General features: G+C 40.9%; 1 protein-coding gene across 13 annotated transcripts in view; it reads left to right on the top strand.

Annotated features, from left to right (window-relative positions):
• MAST2 (microtubule associated serine/threonine kinase 2) overlaps nt 1–17,107 on the top strand; it is a 207,375-nt gene that overhangs the window by 99,748 nt on the left and 90,520 nt on the right. For 7 of the 13 annotated variants that reach the window (XM_041483321.1, XM_041483319.1, XM_041483322.1 and 4 more), the window contains 2 exons: nt 753–784; nt 9,315–9,521. In XM_041483321.1, coding sequence (XP_041339255.1) covers nt 753–784; nt 9,315–9,521 — 239 coding nt within the window. Of the gene's footprint in view, nt 1–752; nt 785–6,817; nt 6,967–7,107; nt 7,351–8,453; nt 8,487–9,314; nt 9,522–17,107 lie in introns of those variants that run through there. The other 6 variants (XM_041483328.1, XM_041483326.1, XM_041483327.1 and 3 more) reach the window with 4 other exon arrangements.

A 17,107-nucleotide genomic window follows, 5' to 3' on the forward strand; every position in this document is an offset into this window, starting at 1 on the left:
GGCAGTGCTGGGATGGGCAGTGCTGGGATGGGCAGTGCCGGGGATGGACAGTGCCGGGGATGGACAGTGCCGGGGATGGACAGTGCTTGGATGAGCAGTGCCGGGGAGGGGACAGTGCCGGGGGATGCGCCGTGTCCAGCGATGCCCCCGGGCTATCGACTGCAATAAAAACCGAAAAATCCACCGTCTGCCTTTGCTTGTGCTGCTGAAATGCAAAATGCTGCTGAGAAGTGGAAATTGTGTTTGGCCTCGAATTTTTATTTATAATACATAACACAACTAATGTATATATCTAAAAAAACCAAAAACCCAAATCACCCCCCAAATCCACTCTATGGCATTAATTCTTCCTTTTGGTGAGAGTGTGAGATCATACCCAGCAGCTGCAGGCACACCACGTTCCACACTTCTGGAAGTGGTTCAGTCTGATGCTGATGAGGTATGTAGGACAGAATTAATTACTGCCTTATCTGTGCTCAGGCTTGAATTTCAAAGTTATATTTGCTCTGTTGAGTGCTTATGATTTTTTTAACTCCAAAGGCAATGATTGTTTAGGCAAAATGAGCAACTTTCATACCCCAGACTGTGCATTGTGAATGTGCAGCAGCAGAGCTGTGCAGTTCCACACTGAGCATGCGCTGGGAAATGGCCAGCTCTTTATTCATTTCACATCAGTCATTTATTGATAAATAAATCAGTAATAGCTAATAAAAAGTAAAATTAACTCGAGGTTTTCTTTTTTATTTTTCCAGAAAGAGCTCAGTCTCCCCAGAAGAGGAAGCTTGTAAGTATAATTATTCTTTATTCATCCCTTGGTTTGTTTTGAACATATATAGCTGTTCAGTTGTGAAAGTAATTTAGATGGGCAGATGCTCTGTTTTCTCTGTTAAACATTTTCAAGAACCTGTCATGGGCTTGGGAAGAGCTAGCTTGGATTTCTGTGAGACTGAAGCCTCTATTCATTTCCTTAAGTGTAGCAGCAAAAGCAGTGGTAGTGTAAGCTTACTTCTAATGACCAGCTTGAGCTGATCCTGATACCAAAGTAGCGGCGTGTTGAGTGCTGCCCCTCCGACGGGGCTGAGGCAGCGCCAGAGGAGTCGCTGATTATTTATGTGATATGGGCAACTCTGATCACTGCTCCTCAAACAGTCTGTTGACAGAAGTCTGAGCACACAGCTCCTGGGCCACACAGGTCAGGTGTTTGTGGAGCAGGCAGCCTGATGGAGGTATCTCAATAAAGTAGTGTATGTCAGGAAAAGTAGGCTTTTAAAACTGTCGTTTAAACAAACAGCAATTTTTTTTAATGCATTATGATGCTTAAAGAATTTCAGCGAACTAACTTGGTGTTTCAATGGTATTATGAGAGCTTAGCTTCTGCTATGCTTACAGATTTATGGTGGAAGAAATTGCATTATTGATTGCATTGTATAAAAGAGAAAGCTTTTGTACTGCCTTGCTATTGCATTATGATTTAAAATTGTTTCCCAAAGCTTGTGGACTGCAGACATGAAGCTCACAAAAGCTTATAACCTTTCTTCCTCAGGTTTCTGGTTCTAATGAGAAATGATTTTCAGTCTTTCAGTGTAAGCTATCCCCTTTGTATAAGAAACAGTGTTTGGAAAATGCTATGTAGGGCTTGTGATTCAGGGCTGAACAATACAGAGGATCAAAAGGTCTTTTTTTAAAAGTGGGGCATGACCAGACCTTTTTGTTTAGTTCATATGACAATGATAAACCAGTCAGGGAGTTATTTAAAGAACATGAAGCACTGACTGGTTTTGGGGTTTTTTTTTTAACCAGTATGCTTCAAAGGCTAGCTTAGCAAGATTTGAGAGATTTCTAAGACAGGTGGTGCTCATCATTTGAAGATTATGAAGGTTCTTTGATCACATAGTGGAGCAGTGAGTTACCAGTAAGTTTTTTGTTGAATGTAATTTTTGCACAAAACTTTTGGAATTGAAATTGAGGATGCCAGAGATATTCCAGCTTATTCCAGCATGGAGGTGGGTATGACACAAGACTAGTTACGTATTTTCATTTGAGCTATCTGAGATACAAATGAAGTGCTTCAGATGTGTAATGTTTTAGTTACTGGTAACTAAACCAAATGACTGAATATTTTATTTCTGTATTACTTAACTCCTGCAATTTTCATTACTTCACTTTAGTTTTCCTCCACAAGTGAGTGCCTTTTAAGCTGTCACTGTGTGAAGTAATTTAGCAACCTGTGTCAAGAAGATCCAGGCCATAAATTTTAAGCACAAGGTTGCAGCTATTAGTGAGACTAAAAATATATGAAGAATTGAAATATCTTAGTTGCTTGTGTTGTCTAGCTGATTATTTGATTGTAGTTTCTGGAATTACAGAGTCTATATCAAGTCAAGTACCAAGTGTAGTCCATAACCAAATGATGTTTTGTTGTTTGAGAAGTTTTAACTGTTCATGAAATCAGTAGTGCATTGTGGCTGATGTAGACCTGTGTTGATGCTGTACTATGAAATGCACAGGCTCACTGAAAAGGCTCTTGTGGGGTTGATCTGCATGATTTTGCATATCCCAAGGTCAGAGTGATTACTTGTTTTAAAAAAAATCCTCTTTGTTTTTGAAATAGAAATTAGAGTAATTTATATCAAGGGAATAATTGTAATATATGTGTGTAATATAAGGTAAAAATATACATATACTATGTATAAATTTGTTCATTTTGTCTAAAAGAATGGCATTTCAACTGCACGCAGCTCTCAATTCTTCTGGAGGCTTTTCCTCTGCTGGAATCAACTGCGAACCTCATAAGCAATAACAAATTCTGAAAATAAAATTTATTCTGAAAAGCTGCTGTTGTGCTGTGGCTGATGAGCAGGGATAGTTATGGGTGTAGCCATGTCCTGATTCATTGACTGTCAGTCACTGACTTTTGTTCACCAACAGAAGCAGAAGCAGGAATGGACAGGAGGATGAAGTACCTGGCTGGGAGCCAGAAACCCTCAAGAGGTGCATCCGTTTTCTGCACAAACTCCAGCCTTTGTAGCAGTTCAGTAGCAATTGAAGTACATACAAAAATCAGCCACTCAGCATTTTTTGCTGTGCTAGTCTGGAGCTTGGGATGCACTTACTTCTGTAAAAAATCTAATACTGCTGACTGGTTTGGTGATTGCTTTGCTGGATTGTTGAGTTAGAAGGGGTTTAGCCTGCAGATCAGCTCTGGTATTTGTCATTGCTGAATGAAAAAGGATGAGCTGTTCCTGACAATGCTTCTAACTTTTTCTTTGTGTGACTCTCAATACTTCATATTTCCTGGGTCAGTTTGAGTAATCTCTGTTTCATTGCAGTAACTGATTTTAAGCAGGGACAACAAGAGTTGCTGTGCTTATTTGTGCTAAGGAAGAGGAGTGGAGTTACATGTCTCACTGTTTTTGTCGGGAGAGCATGAGAAATTTTGTTACCTAAAGGACTTGGGTGGGAGCTGAAGAGAATGAATGGTGGGATGGAGCCTGTGAAGTCTGTTGGTGAGTGTTGGTGACTGTTTCCATATTAGCAGAAGGAAACTCGGGCACACTGTAAAGGATGGCTTTGCGCTTGGGTATCATGCAATCCTAATTTTGAAATAATCAGCACAGAGTGAGCAGACATGTAAAACAGATGGGGGAATTGCACGCAGGGTGGCATTAAGAGAAATGCCTGATAATTTAGATACCATTTTGTTGTTAATGTGCTTAAAGTGTTTGTGTTTCTATGGGGGGTTATGTTTAATGCACTAAAGGAGATGATATTCAGCTGAGTTGTAGGCTGCTAAGAGACTGAATAGTTAGAGAACAGGAATAAGTAGTTATATTTTGTCTCTGGTGTGGTTCAATAATCAGAGTTCAAAGTTTTCCTTTAATGAATTATGCATATACATGTATTGGTTATGTTTTTCCCCATGCTTTGTTCACAAAAGAAATAATTACCATTCATGAATATTTTCTTTAGTTTCAAATAGTGAATGTGGAGTGATAGACTCAAACTTTGATCTCCAGGCTATTAGTCAAAGTGGTTTAATTATTTTCAGCCATTATCCTGTTCTGTTCTCTGTAGAGATTGGTTTTTGTATTGTTGGCTGCAGCTTTCACGTGGTTTTGATGCGCACCTGCACGTGAATGGCAGCAGAGGTGGTGCAGGCTTGAAAGGACAAAGGTGGGGACTTTGCAGCAGGAGCATCCCGTGGTGAAGCCCCTCTGTGTGTTCATGTGTCTGAGAGCAGCTCAGCACCCAGATCAGGCTGCAAACTGCATTTCATCCTGGCTGCAGGATGCCCAGCACCAGCCTGGAGCTCACTGTAGCTTCTGCTCACCTCCTTGGCTGAGCAGCAGTCACTAAATCCAGTTGGCGTTGCCCTTGAGCCATCTGGTTTCTTGTTCAGTACCCCAATAATAATAAATTAATTATAAATTCAGTTCTTTATAGCATGAACTTTATTGAGCTGTTCAGGCTTTTTAATGAAAAATGCGGGTTTATATTTTAAATCCTCATGGTTTCTAAGGCAGGGTTCATGGTATGGGTTGCTGTAATTTTTGTGCTAAATGTAAAATTTTCTAAAAAGAAAACACAGCTTTCACATATTATATCCAAATTTGAAAAGAGTAATTTCCTCAGCAAACTAAATTTGCTAAACCAGTTTCTAACTTCAGCTGTAAGTTTTTTTTTGTTAATTATTTCCTGCTATCAACCATCTGTATCAAATATACTTTAAAAGGCTGTGTACAAATGGAAAAAGAAAATGGAGGCATAAGAAACATGAAAAAATAGTTTTAGCCCAGAATATATCCTGTAAAAATACACATTTATATGAACCACATATTACACATTGTTGTTTTGATGGAGATAGGTGCTGGTGAAGAGTAGTATTTACCTGAAGTTTTTATGTCTATCTCTGAAATACGGCAAGCAACATAAAAGTATTTGCTGAAGACATGTGCAAGCCTTTTATGGTGGTCTTTATTCCTCCTAATCACTTCTGAAGGCAGCTTATGTCCCCTGTGGGAATTGTTTTCTCTCATTTTCTCCCTCCTTCTCTGAAAAACCCTTCTACTTTAAACCTCTGAAGATTCTTAGTTTCTGCTGCCCTAGACATTTCTGAGGGGGTTTCATTAAACAAGTCTTCATCATAATTTGTTACACTTGCCCCCAGCTTCTTGACAGTAAAATAACACACAAACACACCAAGGGATTTTTTTGGGGGGATGTGCTGAACTACTTGTATTCTTTTGAATGTTTAGACCTTGGAAACAATAAGAAGTTTGATGGCAGGAAACAAAATTTCTGGCCTTTAGTGGTTTATGTCTTCGTGCTGCCATGCTCAGGTGCTGTGGGAATTTCCTCTGTATCTGCAGAGAAATGGAGTATATAATTCAGTTTCTGCTCGTCTTGGCGGGTGAGTGTTTCTGCTGGTGATGGATCGATGCCATTTCCCTGCCAGGAGCAAGTGCCACTGTCCCAAGAGTGGGAAAGTCAAAGTGCAGGAAGTGGATGAAAAATGGTTCTGAAAAGGAGTAGGGAATTTTGCTGCTTTTGCACTCTGTTCTGATTTGGATGTGGAAATAAAGTAAGAAATAATGCCTCCAGTCAATGCATTCTGCTTGTGGTGCTTTATATAGATGGGGAGAGAAAGAGGTGCACTCTTCTGAGCACCCCATCCTTCTCTGAGCACGTAGAAGCAGCTCACAAGCAGTAGGTCAAAAATAACCTGCTGCTCTTAAGCTGATCCATGGGGCTGGTTCTGGAGGTGGACATGCTGAATTATTCTTGTGGGGCTTCACAGCAGTGCTGCTATTCCTGTATTAGACTTTAAAAATTATTTGAAAGTGTTGTTTCTTTAAAAGTAGTGATTTGGTGAATCAGCAGTATTTTAGTGTTATGTATAGACTGTAATCTCAGAGACAAAGAATTTATGGAGGTTTTCATCAAGGATTTAAAAGTGGAAAAAGTATTTTGCGCAGTTTTTATTGTCAAGTTTCCACTACTTAATCCAGGCTCTCATTTAATAAGTACAATAGAATTATTTGCAGCATACCAAATTTGTACTTTTTGTTGCTTGCTGTGCTGACTCCAGAGGCACAGTGTGGGGAGCGGGGGCTTTGGTTGTGTAAGGAACAGCCACCCTGGCCCTTCCTCCTCAGCCTGGAGCTCTGTTTCCCTAATTGCTGAGAGATTGGGATTTTCTAGGGTGGGGCTGCGATCAGAATCATGGGAAGGTCTGAAGATCGGAGTTGTCACCTGGAATTTGACTTGGTTGATGAGTACTTGTAAATGGCAGCCTAAATACAGCCTTTAGCACTCTAAAACCTATCAAACATATATATGTATATGTATATGTATGGAAACTTTTTTGGGGAAGGTAACATTCTTACAACCACACATTTAAAAAATGTTGGACATAATTTGGGGGCAGTTTAGTTAATAGCACAGAATTGATTTTGAGCTGACTGAAGTCGCTGTTTGCAAGAAGCGTGAAGGGAACATTTCCTCCTGGTGAAGGTGTTCCCCCTTCCTCCCCTGCTGCGTCCGGCTCCCCCGGCTGCTGCGAGCGCTGCCGCGCTCTTCTGGGTGCTGGAATCCGTCAAGTCTCTGTCTGGAGCACGGCTCGGCACTTTCGGGAAGGTGTTTTAAGCTGCAAGTTTCGCGTGCAGGCGAGGGGATTGATTTCTGCCCGGGGGCTGGTTCACGTGTGCCGCGGGCCGGCCGCAGCTGCTCCCCGCGCCCGCTGAGGGCTCTGCCGGCCTGCGGTGCGGGCGCCGCTCTGCTCCGCCGCCCTGCGGGTGTCGGGCTGCTCCGGGATCCCTGCCTGATTCTTTCCCTGTGCCGTGCCTCTCCGCCGTCCCTTCGGTGTGCTGGGAAGGCTGCTGGCAGCGCAGGAGCTGGTAAATGGGTCGGCTGATGTGCGGCGCTCGGCCGGAGCGTGGCGGGGCCGTGTGGCTGGCGGTGTGACAGGTCAGACGGCCGCTCCGTGTCCTGGGCGCCTTCCCTTCCTTCTGCTGGGCTCCGCTGCCTTTCGCCGGACGCTGTGAATAGCCTCGCAGATGATTTTTTTTTTTTTTTAATCTGAAATTTTTTTTTCTTATAAATAATTAGGTTTTTGACATGAGCTGTGTGATTAATCTGGACCATTACTGAACTCCCGAGGTCTCTGTGACACTGGGGGTGTGTGGAGAGCTGGGAATTGCACTGATTGTTCCGTGCTCTGCGTTGGAGTGATAACAGTGGCCTCTCCTTCCCAGCCCTAAGCCTCTTATGCTGGGAAGAGGCGTATCAGTGTATCAGCACAATGATGAAGCGGAGGAAGCAGAGGCTCGGAGCCCCATCTCTGCGGATCCAGTAAGGACTGTTGTGAAAAAGGAATTGCACTTAATCATTTCAAATTGAAGCTATGAAGAAGAAAAACGGGCCAGAATTTTCTGTGGCCAATAGACATTGCTTTGATTTGTTAGAACTTTATCTGTCATGCTTACTTGGCTGTACATGAAATTTAATTTTGGAAGCTTTAGCATTTTACTTTTGTGGAGTATTGACCATGAAGTATAGCCAAAAAAATCAATGTTTTAATGTTTTTAACTGGGATACATTGTGGTTAAATTTTGTCCCAAGCATTAGTGTAGTCAAACTAAATGTTTGTAACTGTCTTTCTAGTTTGATCATTCTTCAGATTTAAAAAGCACTTTTAATAATCTGTCAGAAAGCTGTCACAGTGCTAAAATCTTCAGAAACCTTTGCTACCTTTGCTGTGTTCTAGAATTAAGAATGCTTTTGAAAACTTCTAGATTTGAAGCAAGAAGTCTTAGCTACATTGCCACATTGCCACATGCATTTCTACAAATGGAATTCTAACAATCATTTCCTTTTAAAATGCTTTTTCTTTATAAGTGCTTTGAAATCTACTAATGGAAACTGCTGTTTATGTTCGTAATTATATTTATTATTTTTATTAGGTAAAATTAAGGAAATTGTATGTTTAATACGGTGCTCATAAGTAGAGGAGGTGAAAATAATCTATCGTGTAGTCAGTGGAGGGAGGAGCAGGGTAAGAGGCAGGCTTAACCTTTTCTGTCTGCAGACTGTAAAGCTCATCAGCTGTTTAAGCAGAGATTGCTGGTGGGGAGGATTTCCAGTATATAAAGGCTGCTTTACTGATAAGTATTTGGATTCAGCAGGAAATTTAAAGCTGGGAACAAGGACAAACATGCTTGACTTCAGGACCCAAAGTGTAAAATATCTGAATTCTAACCAAAACTGAAGCGTGCCTCAAATTTCCATTTTGCTCACTTTTGTGTTTAAATATGGTAAATAGAAACCTTTTTTCAGCCCTCAGTCAAAAATCAAAGTTATAGGTGTAAGAATACACTGGCACTAATTTGTATTCTAACACATAAGCACACTGTGTAATACCAATAATTGTAAGTTAACTTTTACTTTATTTCTAGCCAAGGACATCTCATCGTGTATAGTTCACTAAAGTAGGTGTTAGAGCCTCTGCTCTGTGTTTATGTACAAGTCTGTTTGCAGCTTTTTGAAAAGCAGCTACTTTGAGACCTTTTCTGTGCCCTGTGTGAGTACAAATGTGCCTTGGCTGCTGAGCCTGCAAAAGCAGGATAGTTCAGAGCTGAGCACAGAGCTGGGCACCAGCCCCTCAGCTGCAATCCTGATGCTGCCTTGGATGTGCTGTGGACATGTCACTGAACCTCTTCATGCCTCAGTTTCCCCACTGCTTCCCCACAAAATTAGAATAAAGCCATTTTGCAGTGCTGCTTTCAGGCTTAATTAGTTGTTGCTCTAAAACAACTGCCACTGCTAAATGTTGTTTTATAGTTAATGGTTTGTGTCATCCATATTTTCACAGTTGTGTGTTTTGGTTATTGCCACAGCTGTGGCATGGAACCATGGCCCCAAATTGTGAAGGCAGTGATAGGAATGGCCCATGTTTGCTGCTGGTGCCATTATTAATTTGTTCATTTTTCTCAATTAAGCACTTTATATTAGAGATTGACAATGGTGTATATTCCAGAAAGCCTGTAAATCACTGCAAGAAAGCATTTGGATAATTCCAGATTGGAAGATTTTTGTAGTGAAAAAATAACTGAATAGATATTGAATAGATATTAAATTGACTGAAAAATACATTTTGGTTTGGATGATAATGGAAAGAAATTACTTTTGACCACTTAGTTTATTGCATTTGTTTAGAAGATATAACTTGTATTTTGAAATTATCTTTTTTCTTTATTGAAACAGAAGATGTGATATTGACCCTGATTTTTTTTTTTTCTACTGTGGTACCTTGTCAGAATCTCCTCTCCTTTGTTCTCCCACTGCCGAGGAAATGATGTTCATCAGCACATGTTCTCTCCTACATCTGCTCCAGGTCTGCAGCATCTTAAATTCCCACTTAGTGCTGACTGTGCACTTGTCACTTCTCCTCTAGTATTTTACCTGAACTCACAAGCCCAGAGCAATCCATCTAGTCCATGCTACAGCCATCCTTTTCAGTGGAGGTAAGGAGAGGTATCAACTAGGAATCTCTAACAGTTTGGTGTTGGCATAACCATCTATGAACTTAACAGCTTTAGAGTTCAAGAGAATAACATCTAACAGAAGGAAACAGCTTCCTACTCACAGCTTACTTCCAGCCATTTAGTGTTCAAGTTGATGTTGCGTATTGGCACAAATGTTTTGTAGTTTGCACGTAAGGAAAAAGATAAATTGGATTAAGGAATAGAAATCTGTCTGGTGCTGTATGCATGCCTCTTCCTGGTGGTACCTTCTGCAGCTTGTACCATGCCACAGAGGAGCTCTCACAGGCATGTCTGGTGTCAGGAAAACCAATTTAAAAATAAAGCAGCCTAAAGTGGGGTCCTAAAAACCCCTAAGAAGTGGGTCTGTGCTAAATACTGAACCCTCTTCTATTCCCTGGAAATCCACTCTGCTTTCTTACAGAGGCTGGCAGGCTGAAGTCTCCAAGCACAGGGTACACAAAGGATAAGGAGTAGAATCAAGCCTGTTGTTAGCAGGCGTGAGTGAAGGATACAAGAGTTTCTGAAGCAAAAATAGCCCAAACCAGCTCAGTTTATATTGAAGCACTTAACAGCTCAACTGATATATTTTCCCTTCAGGATTAGCTCTTGCTCCTTGCTGTGCTTGTGTAGGACAAGCACAGCCATCAGCCTTCAGCTGGAAACCTTCAGCTTCTTCACTCAGAGGAAATGTCACCAGCTCTCAGGGGGACAGTCCCAGGCAAAGGCTCACACACGCTGGAGATCTTTGTGTGTGTGGTTATGAAACTGGAGCTCAGTGGTACCTACTTAAAACTTGAGCCAACATTGCACCAGAGGGCTGGTTTTGAAGTTCACATGCTGCAGGGTGGATGTGGCTGCTCAAATTTCGGTTACTCATCAGGTGGTAATGCAATAGCCCCTGAATCTAGATGTTATTTCAGAGGGAGGTTGGTCTTGCTGGCCAACTCTGGTAGGACTAACCAGAAAATGTGAAGTTGAACTATTTTAGGCTTCTGCCCCTCTAATGCAGAGTAATGTATATGACATCTGTTGAGTGGAAATCAGGTTGTCAGCAGAGGAAAGTTGCATGTGTCTATCCTCACTGTGCATGGCCATGGGGAGAGGCTTGCCCAGTGTCTGCTGCTTTCCCTGCATGATGGGCAGCACTTGGTGACAATTCTTAATAAGGTGCTCACTTTGGCAGCACTTGGGGGAAGTGAAGGGCAGCAACTACAGAAGAGTCTCCTAACATTTCAATGTCATGGCCATCAATCTAATTTTAAATGAATTTTTATTATTTAAAGGCTGGTGTTGGGTAATGTTCCTTTAAACAAGGGTGATTAAACTTGATTAAATGCTGTTTAGCCTTGGGGCTAATTAACGGACTGGTGAGTGGCAGTTAAATATCAAAATTAGATTATTGTTCAAGTCAGCTGAGAACTGTTCTTTTTGGAGATGAGATTTGATGCTTATTGATTATTTTCAAAAGCCTTTTTGATACTTACTGCTTTTTCTTCCTCTGAGAAACCTTCAATTTTCAGAGTTCTGACATGGGTCAGTGAATAATTTACTCTCTAAGAACAGTTCATATAAAAGTCTTAATAGCAAGCTTTATTCCACTGTTACTATGGACTCCTTGATAATAATATTTTTCACATATGGGGACCTTCCAGCCATCTGCTCTTTAAATACTGAATGGTTGATGATTCACAGATACATGGTTCTGTGTGAGAGCTTAGGTCGACTATAATAAGTTTTTATTTTTGTCGTTGTTGCTTTCACCTGTGCAGCTCTTGATCCTGTTTTATCCTGTCTTTCTTTGTTGTAGTTTTGTTTACTTGGTTACGGTGCCAGTGATAGCCATTCCTGCTTGCCTAGAGCAAAGGTTCATCCTGGCAAGTTACCACTGTCATTGATCTGCTCAGCTTAGCACCTCAGGTTAGCCAGGCAGTGATTCATTTCCATGGCTATGCAGGGAACTGCTGGAAAATGTAACAAGAAAAGCTTGTGCCTTCATGTTAAATCTTCCTCACATTTTACCTTTGGTATATTGCATTTGCAAGAGACTGCACAGATTTTCCCTTCTTCCCTATGTTTCATGGTGCCATTGATAATTTTATGTCGACAGATGAACAACTGTTGGTGCATCTGATGTCAAGACAGATGGCATGGAAGTTCATGGTTTCTGAAAGAATTAATCTAATTAAGATTGAAAATATTTTATACATAACCTTTGAACAAATGAAAATAATGTAAACCTTGCAAAAGAGTAAAAGGAAATGTGGTCTGATTACAATAAAACCAAATTGATAACAGGTGGAATAAGACTGCTATAGTTGATGGAAATGTGGGTTGGAATTAAGGTCATGCATCTTTAGGAAGAAAAGAGAATTATGTTCAGAATTAAACGAGTTCTGATTTTTGTCTTTGGGATCTGGCTTGCACTCTTCTGGGGGTAACAGGAAAGTCAAATTACTGAAGAAGAAAATGAGGCCATGTTTCACAGCTGGTTCTCTTTATGAGCTGGCAAATCTTTGTGCACCCATATTTGTCCTTTAATTTAATCAAGATATGAATTTACAGCATTTTTTGCTCTCAAGTTGCTTAAGAGATGTCATGAATTGATTGTTCTAACTTGGAAGTGATGAACCGTGAGATTAAAGGAGAGTGCAATTACCCCCATTCCAGAAAATGTTACATTCTGTGTAACACCCTCAGTAAGATATAAGACATTTTCAGTAATTCTGGAAACAGTTTAATTTGTTTGTGGTAAAAAGGATGAAAGTGTCCAGGTGCTGTTTTTCTGGCATCTCTGATTGCTGCAGCTGAGGTGAAGTCTCAGTGGAAATTTGCTTCAATTTCCTAACAAACCAAGGGAAGAGTTGGCTTCAGCTGGATCATTCAAGGGGCATTTTCTCGTGCTATTTCAATTTCATGAATTCATGCCAGTTGTGGAACATGTTCTTATAGGGATGTATGGTGGAGGTTACTTTTACAGGAATGTTTTCCCTTGGAAATTCTAGCTTTAATGAAGTCTATTGGAAATAGCTATTAATTTTTTTATAGCTTTTCAGAATAGTTTAATAGAATTTTTTCCTAGCCTCTACAAAATCTGGTCACCATTTGTGGATGTGATGGTGACCAGACCCTTGCTGTCTTATTTAAATAAAACAAAATGGGAAACCTAATGTTGCTCCAAAATAGTCTTTAAGCACACTACATAATTACTCGATCAGTGTGTAATTGCAATGTTATGAGTTTTATATAATTAGGATTTTATGGACATCTGCAATATAATTTAAGAATATATTAATTTATTTACATAAAAAGCCTATTCTAGGAAACAAGCCTTTCATCAATAACTGTGGTAAGTAACTAGAATATATTATACACAGGCGTTCAGGAAATGTCCTGGAGGGCTGCCTGCCTTTATTTAAAGCCTTTTTTGTACAAGCTGTTGCAATGGATGAGGGGAGAACTATATTTAGAGCTATGGCTTGTTTGGGTGTGTGAGTGAGGTTGGGTGGGCAGTGTCCTGGGCAGGTCTGCTCCACTGCAGTGAATCCAGTGAGCTTTCCACATTTGCAGGATGCTGGTCAGCAAACCCTCCCCAAAGGGTGGGGATGGGGACATCCACCTTCTTGGAACGGGTCTCCTGTTCAGCAAACCCTCCCCAAAGGGTGGGGATGGGGACATCCACCTTCTTGGAATGGGTCTCCTGTTAGACTGCGGCTCTTCATCCTGTGTGTGAGCATTGCCGAACGGGTCTCCTGTTAGACTGTGGCTCTTCATCTTGTGTGTGAGCATTGCTGTGTGCCTCAATGAGAGGCTTGTAGCTCCAGTCCTGATGCTTCAAGGCAGGTGCAGAAATCCCTTCCTTAGCACAAGGATGTATTCTTGGCACACACATCCCCAGATCACCTGAGGTTTGGGTTTTGTAGACTGCATATATTTTACAACATCAGGGCTGTAGCTGTAAACAGAAGTTCCTTATTTTTAAGGAAGATCAAAACCATTTCAGAATTCAGACTTGATGAGTTTCTTTGTTCTTATTTTGAAATACCTCAAAGCTTATCAAAAGTTGTTGGTTTTCTATCTTTGCCTAAATTTTGCCTAGTGTAAAGTTACTTGATATCATACAAGTTTTATATTTATTTTTTTCTAGTTAGAATTCCCTATTTGACAAATGCTGGAGGATTAATGAAGAGGCCTATATTCAGTTTGAATGACATTTGGAAATTGTTCTGGTTTTGCAGTAAGTGTTATCCTCCTGGTTTAGTGCTTGATTTGGTACAGGTTCTGCTTTCTTAAATGTGCTAAATAATTGGTCAGAGTTGACTGCAAGATGGCATAATGTCACTTTTGGAAACAGTGTAGATCAGCAATTCAAGAATAATGAGAAGCAGAACAACTTTGTGGATATATCATTATGCATAATGTGAAATGATGAATTTTGAGTAGGTAAGCTTTTGGCAACTGAATTCTAATCTACATCTCACATCGAATGAATGAGTTTCCCAGAATTAATTTCTTTTTTAATGGAAATTTTTCTCCTTATTCCTTTTCCTTTGTACTGGTTTTTGTTCTTGGGAATCATTTTTCCCATCTATGAAACTACATGGGAGGGCCACACTGGTGATACTTGAAACGTGACAGGCTCAGATAACTTCTTGTGTGTCTTGGGCTGACGGGAAAATGTTTGTTTAATATGGTTGGCAATATTGAGGCATGGTGGCCTACATGGTATAATTTTTTCATGTGAAGGCATTATGTAAATGCAAAAATCCCTGCATCCTGCCTGGAGCTGCAGTAGCAGAAGAGTTAAACCCTGGGGTTTGGAGCCCGAGGTGTGAATTCTTGTCTCCTTCCAGGCTCACATTTTGGCTGCCCTCCATGGGACCAATTGTAAATCATAACCTGGTGGTTTGACCTGGGAAATTGGAGGCTCCCAGAGGGGAGCTTGTACTTGTGACTTTAGAAGAGCTTTACTGTTTGTTGGCCATTTCACCTATAAACCATATAAGGTTATGGTTCATAACTGGTTTTTCTATAAAATCATGTTTGAAGGCTGTGATCTGCTGGTGCACCTGTATATGAGCTGACTCATTTACTACCCTAAACAGGTATTCACTGCACTATTCAGAGTTTGGGATGGCTGGGATAAGTCAGCAACTTCTAGGGAGGAACGAAGAGCTCAGAAGATTCTTAAGAGACTGTAGTAAATACTGAAGCCTTTCTTTTTCTGTCCTTATCCTCAAATAACAGAGAGTTCCTCAAACGACAGTGGTGTGCTCCTTCCAAGTAGTCTCTCCTTCAAAGACTTTTTGATCTCGGATACAGATACAGAGCACTGAAAGATTCCTGGCAAGGGAATGGTTCTGAGAAACAAGTAAAATTCTTAACCAGACAGTCATCTGTTTATTATTGTTGATAGACAGTGCCATGCATTTTCCAAGGTTTGTTTTTAATTGGACTATGAGGCAGCCAGAGGCTATTTTTAGTATCAATTTGGAAAATCAGTGAGTGTGCAAAGAGGACTGTTAATGTCCTGTGCTGAAACATTAACAGTAGAGATGTACTAACAGTGAGTAACTTGTGTCACCTTCATGGCCTGGAGCTGGGGGGAAACAGATTATTTTACACAGCTGTGTGTGTCAGCCCAGGACTGTTCCTGCCCATGAGCAGCAGGTTCCTTTCCAATGTGTTTCCTTAAAAAATTGCTTTTTGAAGACACGTGTTCACGTGTTCCAGATTTAATTTAGTTAGATAAACCATTTAGTGGATCAACATTAACTTGAAAGCTTAAGGAAGATTTAGGATGTAAAGAAGGAAAGAGAATATCGGTAACTTTTCACCAGTTTTTGGAATGGCATCCCATTTCAGCTATGTCTCACTATCCTGAGCTGTGGTGAACTTTTGTCTCAGATTTATGCTCTTGTTTGAATATTCATAACTACCATGCCAGAGAGCCTGCAGAGCTGCTTCTGCTGTAAATGGACCCGCTCGTGCTCTCTTCTACAGGCTACATCTGTGCTCCCCTTTTTTCAGTATCTCTCTATTCCTGTTTTTGTTCATTCATCTCAAATATGCTTCTTTTAGTGCTCTAAGTTCTCTCTTCCCCTCATTTATCTCCTGAAATTTTGCTACTTTGGCTAGTTGTTATTATTCTGTCATTCAATCCCTTGTGTGGTACTTGAGAGCATAATCTTCTAACCTAGTTTACATTACACTGTCATTATGAATTATTAATGTTCTAAAATAAAATCTTCAAACCGTAATCTTTGCTGTGGTGAAAGAGCTCTGTGTGCTTTTGTTTCCTTCCTGTTCTCCCTGTCCTTTCCTTTCTTCAGACCTTTAGGTCTTTAGAGCAGGGATGTTATTGATCCAGCCGTCTGGGAAAGACTTGCTGTGCACTTAGAATTGCATTGTCACTTCTCTGGGCTGAGATGGGCATTTATTATATAAACACTAAAAAAGCTGGTTTTGGAAGTAATTCTTTTGATTCTCATCAAAGACGTGCTGCACAAGTAGAAGTAATAATGTATGTTTGGGTTATAGCTTTCCTGAGAAGGTGAATATTATTTTTTGTACTCTTTATTAAATTTTTGTTTTGTTCCTGAGATTCTCACTTGTATTTGTGAACAGATGAGAAATATAAAATAGCAGAATGGGTCAAGTTATAATTCTCAGCAAATTTTTAGGGCATAATTTTCCACTGAAAGACAAAAAGTCCCTACTAGCTTTCTTCCACACTTCATTTAATGCAACTGCTTGCCCATTCTTCTTCCGAGAGACTGGAAGATTCCAGAACCATGAAACGCCCAATTTTCCGAGCGAATCAACGCACAGCTATTGACCAGAAGTGTTCCTTTAAAGTCACGAGTGTCTGCATTGCCCTCGCAGGGAACTTGCTGTTCGTTTGAGGCAAATGCAGTTGATGAGAGCTGCGTGTGTCTTTGGCATGGAGGAGAGGCCGTGGGGACGTGTCCCGGCCTGCGCCCCACGGCTGAGCGCGCAGCCTGCGCTGGGGCCGCCATGGATCTCACAGCCGGGACCTGCCGCTTCTGCAGCTTCCCCCTTGGTGTCCCCAGCAAGGGCAGCTGCAGGCTGGGCCGCAGGACGCCGCAGTCGCTGTTCTACCTCGTGTTTTTGTGAGTTCCGTGGGCTGGGAGCTGTGCCTGCCCTGCAGGGAGGGAGCTCTCCGGAGCGCAGGTGGTGTTGGTTTGCACAGCTCATCCGTGCTCTGCCCGCTGGTGTGTTTGTTTAGGAGCCTGGGTGCTGTACTGAGCACTTTGGCCAGCTGGAAATAGGCTTTGCTTTTCTTACTGGCTGCGTTTTAATAGGTAGCGCAGAAAATGTTTTTGTTAGAAAATATTTTTTAATATCGTATATATTTGTGCTTAAATTTTAATTTTTTTTCTCTTTCCCTAATCTATAAAATCTGTATAATGCTGCATCTCCTAATGAAAATTTGAAAGAAAAGAAAAGAAAGTGAAGACAAGATGGATATTCCCATTTATTAACACTTTATATTTGAGATGGCTTAAAAGGTCATTGGTGAGGTGGGTTATGAAAGTAATTTATTT

Source organism: Pyrgilauda ruficollis, unplaced genomic scaffold (assembly GCF_017590135.1).
Source record: "Pyrgilauda ruficollis isolate IOZ18807 unplaced genomic scaffold, ASM1759013v1 scaffold6, whole genome shotgun sequence".
NCBI lineage: Eukaryota > Metazoa > Chordata > Aves > Passeriformes > Passeridae > Pyrgilauda > Pyrgilauda ruficollis.